The sequence below is a fragment of the Euwallacea similis genome, chromosome 24 (assembly GCF_039881205.1).
Source record: "Euwallacea similis isolate ESF13 chromosome 24, ESF131.1, whole genome shotgun sequence".
Lineage (NCBI taxonomy): Eukaryota > Metazoa > Arthropoda > Insecta > Coleoptera > Curculionidae > Euwallacea > Euwallacea similis.
The window spans coordinates 1830942-1839798 of record NC_089632.1 but is presented as its reverse complement, the minus strand read 5'-3'; the positions used below and the strand labels follow the sequence as shown (position 1 = coordinate 1839798).

Genomic DNA, 8857 nt, shown 5'->3' with positions numbered 1-8857 from the left:
AAACTAATTATACCTTTAGGATCCAAAGTATTGTCCATCGCTGGCCACTACTTTCTCCCATCTTTCGGGCAGCATACGAATCCCGTGTTGAAAAAATTGGACATCTTTTGAAGCGATCCACGATTCTATCCAATTTCTTATTTCTTCATAAGACCGGAAGTGTTGGTCAGCTAGCCCATGTGCCATGGATCGAAACAAGTGATAATCAGAAGGAGCTAGGTCAGGAGAATATGGCGGGTGGGGTAGGACTTCCCATTTCAATGTTTCCAAGTATTTCTTGACCACTTGCGCAACATGGGGTCGAGCATTATCGTGCTGCAAAATCACTTTATCATGTCTCTCGTTGTATTGCAGCCGTTTCTTTTTCAATGCTCGGCTCAAACGCATTAATTGGGTTCGATAAAGAGCACCTGTGATTGTTTCAGTTGGTTGTAACAGCTCATAATATATTACGCCGAGTTGATCCCACCAAATACAGAGCATGATTTTGGAACCATGAATAGACGGTTTGGCCGTCGACGTGGAAGCATGGCCGGGATATCCCCAAGTCTTTTTGCGTTTGGGATTATCGTAATGAACCCATTTCTCGCCCCCAGTCACAATACGATGCAGAAATCCCTTCCGTCTTTGCCTTGCAAGCAACTGTTCACAAGCGAACAGACGCCTGTCAATATCTCTTGGTTTCAACTCGTACGGCACCCAATATCCTTGCTTCTGAATCATTCCCATGTCTTTGAGGCGTTTTGAGATTGTTTGTTGAGTCACTCCCAATGATTGTGCCAATTCTTGTTGACTTTGACACGAGTCTTCGTCAAGTAATGCTTCCAAGTTCGCATCTTGGAAAACCTTCTTTCTTCCACCGCTATGTTGGTCTTCGACGTGAAAATCACCGTTCTTGAAGCGCTGAAACCACTCACGACATGTCCTTTCACTAATAGTGGCTTCCCCATAAGTATCTGAGAGCATTCGATGAGCCTCAGCAGCAGATTTCTTCATATTGAAGCAGAAAAGTAAAACCTCCCGCAAATGACGAGAATTTGGCTCGTACACTGACATTTTCAATTGCGAATAACTTTATGATGAAGACACAAATAGACTAATATTTTTATGAGGTTATGTTAACAGGTGCCCAAGGCTCCTGCATGCCCACATGGGGTTATTTATTTCGATCATTACTTACCGCTACATACATCTATTCAAAAACGGCGGAAGCAAAGTTGTACACCTAATAACTCCAAAAGATACTTTCCAGTTAGGTTTTATTGCAAGAAAATCGGTCCGATAATGTTGTGCCCAAGGATTCCAGCCCACACATTGACCTTTTGAGAGTATTGTGTCGTTGCCTCAATAAACCGATGTTGATTTTCTTTGCTCCAGTATCTGAGGTTTTGGCAATTTGGTTCTTTATTTAACGTTAACGTAGACTCGTTCGTAAAACAGACGTTTTTCAAAAAAAATTCGATCATTGACTCGCTCCGTTACATTGAAACAAAACTCAGCTCTTCGAATCTCATCACCCTCTCACAATTCTTAATGTTTTTGATATTTATAGGGGTGATATTTATATTTTCTTAGTTTGTGCCATGCTGTGGCATGATGCTGACTTCATCGAAACTTCTGGTACTAAGACCAAGATTTGCTTCGATATAAGGAATCTCCAAATCGGAACTATTATTCTGCCTGTCAGCTCCAGCAATGGGCCTGGAACAGTTGCAATTATCCTTAAAGGTGCCCTATTCCCCGAAAAGCTTGACCACACCTCTCACTGTTGTATGGCTAGAGACGAATCTATCTGGTTAATTCACGGCGAAGATATCAACTACTGTTAGAAAATTATTTCCAATGCAATGCCATTATTAGTTTCTCTGCTATTGTGTAGGACATTTTTTAAGAAAATTTAATAAAGATAGAATCGTTTTGATAAAACTCATTTACATAATGTAACAATAGATAATAAGATGATAGTTGCTGATGGTTTAATTGAGGAATATATTAGGGCAACATTATAAGTTTGCGGATTTTAGAAAAGCTTTTTTCAAAATGTCTCGCAAATGGGGCAAAGAACATTTATCATAATTTACATGCGAGTTTCTCATAAAAGGACCTTCAAAAAAGTTTAATACAATTTTGCCCTTAAATGAAAAGGGAAGATAATATTAGATGATATTGAAATTTACATGAGTTTTCCTATGGTCGGTCCAGCGATCCAACACCCTGTATGATGATAAAAGAACAATCAGAAATTTTGACAATTCTATTAAGCATAGTAACAAGGAGAGAAGGATATGCTGTTGCAATAAATCATGGAAATCGACCTTGTGGCTTTGAAATTCTCAGTAAACTACGGGGTGTCCCATAATAAACTCTTAAACAGCGTAATCTACGTGCAAAAATAATATCAAATTAGTAAAATAAACATATGTCCTGAAGTACCTCCTAACAAAGATGTGGCCCTTTGAAGAGGGCTTCAATAAAATTGTTTTGACTAAGTAATTCGTAAACTATAGGGTCCGGCAATAGAATTGAACTTTCGCTGTTTTTGAGAAAAATACAATTTAATTTTCTGCAAACGTTTCGCATTATTTTCAGTGAAACACTGAAGTAGGCTTTGAAACAAAAGCAAGTTAATTATATATGTGACAATTTGACATTTTTATTAATTAGTTATGTAACTTTTAATCATCGAAATTTAATTTATTGTGAATTATGGAGCATTTTACAAATACTGAACTAGTTGATATTCACTTTATTTATGGTTTCTTCTATGGTAACACAAGTACTGCTGTACGATAGTACCAAATGCAATATCCTACCAGGATAGTACCCTATCGAAAATTATTTGTCACTGCATTCAGAAATTTAGTGGAAAACGGTACATTTAGGCGGTCTCGACGATAAGGAAAACCTCTTAAAAACCACAATTTCGAACAGGCATTAAATGTTGAAGAATATCCCCAGATAGTATTAAGATCACTAGACAATATTGCTAATATTCATAAATCAAGTGTAAGTTTTTAATACGTCTTATGTAGTTAAAATAAAACCAAATTTCGTTTGGAAGAATGACTCAAATGCAAGGACTTCATCCTTTTCATTATCAGAGGGTGTAAGATTTAAAATCTGAGAATTTTTCTCCTTGTGTGGAGTTTCGCCACTGGATTTTGAATTACCAGCATACCTGTAACAAAATATTAAGTTTACCGGAAAGTTCTGTTCAGTGATGAAGAAGAAGAAAATAATGCTGTTTTTAATATATTTAACAATTTACTGTACAATACAATTTCCAAGATTGCTTATGACTTCTTTACTGTAGTCAATGTCAAAGAATGCATGTGTATAAACGCAGTAATAGAGACAGCCACGTGTGGTCAAAAGAGCATGCGCATTCTTTTTCTAGCTTGAAACAAAAATATCAGACCGAACTTTATGGTAGATAGACCTAACATTACAGTCCTATGAAGCAACATTTACAAAAAATGAAGCTTTTAATAGCCAAAATATTCATTATTGGGCTCTCGAAAACCCGAGAGTCATAAGAAGAACCAACTTCCAAAACAAATTTACTATTGGTGTATGGGCTAGTATGTTAGGCCAACTCATTTTAGCTCAGTCGTTCGAGAGTGGTTAAATCAAAATTATAACAAGTGGATAGAGAGAGACGGACCCATAAACTAGCCAGCTCGATCACCTGATTTAAATCTCCCAGATTATTACCTATCGGGTAAAATGTAAAGTATTATTCATTCCACCGAAATAAAATACCGAAGAAGAACTTTTAAGACGAATAAATGATACTGCCAACAATATTAAGGACAATCTGTTTGAAATTCTTTATGCGTCTTTAAACATTAGAAAACAAGCCAGGTTTTGCAATCAAGAAAATTCGAATTTTAACATTTATTTACATAAGTGGTTTAATTAGTATTCTGTTTAGCTTTATTTTATGTTTCGTAACTATGGTTTAATAAAAAGATTTGATAAAAATGTATCATTTTTTTAGTACATTAGATTAAAACATAAAAATATTAAACTGCCGACTATTAAGCAACTAGTATTTGTTTCAAATCCCACTTTAGTATTTTACAGAAAATAATATGAAATGAAGGCAGAACATTAAATTACATGTTTTCCAAAAATGGTGATAGATAGAATTATTATTCAAGTGAATATTTTTTGAGAACAGAAATTTAGGTTTACATTTATTTAGCAAAAAAATGTAAAATTCGCACCCACTTAAAAAAATACTGTTTTTGTAACCCAAACTGTCTCAATGACAGGTCTATGATTCAGATTAAACCACTTTGATAAGATATTTGAATAGAGCACGTCGAAATTGTGAAAATACCAAAATTTCTTACATTCATGTTAAGTAATTTAGGAGTTATTTAGCAAAAACAATTTAATTGGGACCCCCTTCAAGGGGCCGTCTCTCCGTTACGGGGCGCTTCAGGACGTATGTTTATTTACCAATTTGGTATTATTTTTGCACATAGATTACCCTGTTTGAGGGTTGGCACTTAATTATGAAACATTTTGTATAATTAATATCAGGTGTGACAGAAAACCTCAAAATAAAAAATATTTTTCTCAGTGGACCGCTAGACGTGTAGAAATATGTCTTAAGGGCAAAACAGGTTAATTGTTTGAGCAAAAATACAAAACTCAGCAAAAGATAGTAATTCGAATCGATCCACATGCTAAACGACTCACAAACGTCGCTATTACTTGGACAAAAGTCCAAATTAAACCGCTGAGTTAAATTGATACCGTCCGCTTGCAGCTGATGTAATGGTGAGGAATGAGGATCGAACAGCAATACCACGCTGAAGAACTATTTGCAAGGATACTGTTTGGGTCAACTTAAAACAAAATGTTTTGAGCTCATTGCTTTATTTATGTATATAAAATATATATCTTCAATCTTAAGTAATAAGGTAATGTAACTGAAGATACACCCAATACTGAGAACAACCGCATTCGCATGGATTTATCATTTGCGCTCATATACGAAATGAAAAAACTAAACACTAAACCCTATGTTTTTCTTACATTATACTAAATAGCAGACTTTTATGTAATTTTTCAACCATTTTTATATTTTTATTTTATATTCGCCTATTTTTCTTTTTAATTTTAATTTCATGTTTACTTGTTTTTCACTTATTGCGAGGAAAACCGCCTTGTAAGTCATTGTCGGATAGCACTAAACGTTTAATTTGTTTATAATTCGGAATATTTCTATTGACCTATTGGTTTATATATTATATGTAGGTACCCACTAATCATACAGGTACCTGCAACGGACCTCGCTCCGCTAGCAGGGATATATAAAAAGAAAAATGTGAAAAACTACCGTATTAAATTCACTTTTTTAAACGTACTTCATACAGAATTAATGGATAGTTTAAATAACATTGCCGTAAAATTCAAAAGACAAATAGGTGCAATAAGCAGTGCTACAGACAATCTGTCCATTGCCTCATATCACTAGAACTCGAATATCATAATAAACAACATAATGTTCTTGTAGACCGCTGAACTTGATTCCTACTTTGAAGCACAGCCATTAGTGCCATCTGAAAAGCAGCGTCGATGTTCCATAGGTTCTTGGCAGAAGTTTCAATGAAACCAGCGGCACCAATATCTTTGGCAAGTGCCTCTCCTTCTTCCGTAGTCACCTTCCTTTTAGCGAGCAAATCGATTTTTGTCGCTGAAACAAGATGACTGATATTTTAAGATAAAAAATTTAATACAAAAATCTCACCCACTAAGATGATTTTTGCGGATGAACGACATTTCTTCAATTCAGGCGCCCATGTCAGTGAGATGTTCTCGAAAGAACTTCTTTCGGCTATTGAGTAACAAAGGAGGAATACGTCTGCCTGAAATTTCAATGTTAGTGCACAATTACTTCTCATAATTTAGAGGCGGAAGATGACAAAACGCCGATTTTTAACTAGATGATATTCGTATTTGCTTACGAATCTATAAGCTAGTCTTCGTAACTTGTCGAACTCCTCTTGACCAGCAGTGTCGGAGAGAATAATCGTATATGGTTCATAATTTATAGGTATGGTCATAGAATATTCATCAAATCTAAAAACGTTTTAAATTACTTAGGTTCGATCCTTAGATTCCCAATTAGTGTTGTTTTGCCAGTGCTAAAAACCCTTGAACCGAGTTGAATGACCCTTCTTGAGTACATTATCGGTGTTACTCTACGGGGTTAGCCACGCAATCCGTTCAATAGAAATTTTTTGACTTCTCACTATTGTAGCCCGATGAAATTTATTTTCAGGCTAGAATCGGCCATTCTGAATCCAAGTGAAATATTTTGAAAATGGTGACGTTTCCGATTATACCAAAAGTAGCTATAAACAAGCAAAATGTCAATTTGTCAAATATTAAGTAACTTCGTTATTTTAAATGAAATCCCTTGATTTTTTATCATTTTCGAATTTCTCATTAAATTTTAAGTCCAGTTTATACTATGCGGTTCTAAATTGTCCCCCCTTCCCTTGTTAACTTTTTAACAAATAATTTTTTTTTAATTCAAAAGTAGCATTAAATAGGACAAAAATTCTATCTTTTGACGTTTGTCTATTTTTTAAATATTGCTTAGGTCACCGGTTACGCAAAGTGGCCAATTTTTTTAAATTGAAACCTAGGTCAAATGACACCTCAAATTAAAGGTATTTCAAAACTACATTCAATGATGTATTGTGATTCAAAATTTATCTATTAGTTTTTGAGAAAAGCAGTTATAAATTTGATAAAAAAATGCAATACAAGTTCAGATAAATAGTACTTAAACATTGAAAAAATACTTATTTGTTGATAAGAAATTAGTTTGTTTTCAATTTTGTTCTCACAAGTAATTTGTGGCAAAAAAAAGAAGTAAATAAAAATAACCGAAAACTATTTGTGAGCACAAAATCGGAAACAAACCAATTTCCTATCAACAAATAAGTTTTGTCATTTTTTACGTACTATTTAACGGAGTTTATATTGAATTTTTTGACAAATTTATAGTTGTTTTTTCTCAAAAACTAATCGATAGATTTTGAATCACAATACACCATTGAATGTAATTTTTAAATACCTTCAATTTGAGAAGTCACTTGACCCATATTTCCGTTTTAAAAAATCTTTAATTTTGTGCTACCGGTGACGTAAGTAACATTAAAAAAAACCAACATCTAAAGATACTAAAATTTTTTGGCCTATTTGATACTGCTTTTGAATTTTTTAAAATAATTATTTGTTAAAACGTTAAGAGGGGGGGAATTTAGAGTCACGTGTATAAAGTGTCATATCTAAAATTGACCCTTTCTGAGTTGTACAAGAAAATTTTCACAGCTGCAAGATCCCGTGGAAATCCGTATTGTTCCCTAACCGCTGCGAATTTTGGAATTGTTGTTTTGGAACTTAAAGAGCACCTAATAATATGCGTTTTAATATATTTCAAGTTGACAAAAAGTCTTCCATAACCCCCGAAACATGCTTCCGAAGTTTCATTACTGCAAATCTTGGTGACTTGCTTATTTCAAAATGGGATACCCGGCACCTTAAAGCACTTTAAAGTCTGTGCCAAATATTATTAAGGTTCCCTTGACCGATTCTGTACACGGTGTCCCATTTGAAATAAACAAGTTATTAAAGATTTGAAGTCGTCCAATTTCGGAGGCTCGTTTCGGTGGTTTTAGAAAGCTTTTTCTCAAATCGAAATATGTCAGAACATAGCTTCTTAGGTTCTCTTCTCAAAGAAATCCAGAACATCGATTTCAAAATGTGCAGCCGTTAGCGTACAATACCGATTTCCGTAGGATCTTGCACCTGTTAAAATTTTCAACATTTTCGGTATAACTCGGAAACGGTGAATTTTAAACATAAAACACTTTACATAAACCCGCCTTAAAATTTAACGAAAAATGCGAACATTACAAAACAATTGCAGAATCTGTTTAAAATAGCGAAATTAGTACTACTTCTGGTAGCTACTAAACGGAAGTGTCGCCATTTTGGAAACATTTTACTCAAAATGATCGATTTTAGTCTGAAACCAAATTTTATTGGTCTACAATAGTGGGAAGTAAAAACAATTTTAATCAACGGGTTGATTAGCTAACCCTGTATAACGTATTAGAGGAAACTCCTAAGTCAATCTGATTGAAGAAACGTGCAATGTTACATAATAAACCTTTTGGTTCTTACATCGTTGGTATATATCTGTCGTCAAATTTTTTATCTTTATATACAATAAGAAGGCAAGTTTTCCCTGTATCTCCGTCTCCAACGACTGTAATTCTAATTATCCTATCGGAAGCGGATCCACCTTTTCCCCTTTGTGATTTTCTTGACATTTTCACATCATCTCCAACACCTAATTTTCCTAAAAAAACAAATAGTTTTTGCAAGAAAGGATCTTTTCAGATAGGCAAAGAACAGAAAAAATGGCAATTAAATTTTTTTCCAAAAAATAATTTTTTACACACCTAATTAGCGAGAACACACTAACACGCCAACAATGATGTCATTTATTTATTATTCTTGTTTTACGACTCGTGTCATTTAAATCGTCTTTGCAAACACCTTCATGGATCAAAGCGAATACTTACCTTTAATAGTACTTAATTGTATCTCTCCTCAACACTACCCCGAACCACAAATGTGTGTACACTTTTCCTTAAATGTAAAAATCGCTCTTAATTTTAACTAAAATAATTCATATTTTAGACGTGCCGACAGCTGTTATCTATCACCTTACCTGATAAGATAACTCTTTCATTGATAAGTGACTTCTCTGAAATTTCATTACAAAATAGTAGCGTGGGTACGCAAATAATCATCAACGTAC

The 8857-nt window shown here is 34.2% G+C and overlaps 1 protein-coding gene across 2 annotated transcripts; it reads right to left on the bottom strand.

Annotated features, from left to right (window-relative positions):
- Window positions 1-5425: 5425 nt before the first annotated feature.
- LOC136416684 (ras-like GTP-binding protein RhoL) lies at window positions 5426-8743 on the bottom strand. 2 transcript variants are annotated; one of them, XM_066401981.1, is made up of 5 exons: window positions 8619-8743; window positions 8215-8392; window positions 5982-6096; window positions 5765-5882; window positions 5426-5710 (listed from the first exon to the last, which is right to left on the bottom strand). In XM_066401981.1, exons 2-5 carry the CDS (start codon window positions 8361-8363, stop codon window positions 5502-5504), a joined length of 591 nt encoding a protein of 196 aa, XP_066258078.1. In that variant the 5' UTR covers window positions 8364-8392; window positions 8619-8743; the 3' UTR covers window positions 5426-5501. The 2 variants fall into 2 exon arrangements, with proteins under 2 accessions (XP_066258078.1, XP_066258079.1); XM_066401982.1 differs by lacking the exon at window positions 8619-8743 and adding an exon at window positions 8496-8597.
- Between the last annotated feature and the right edge of the window lie 114 nt (window positions 8744-8857).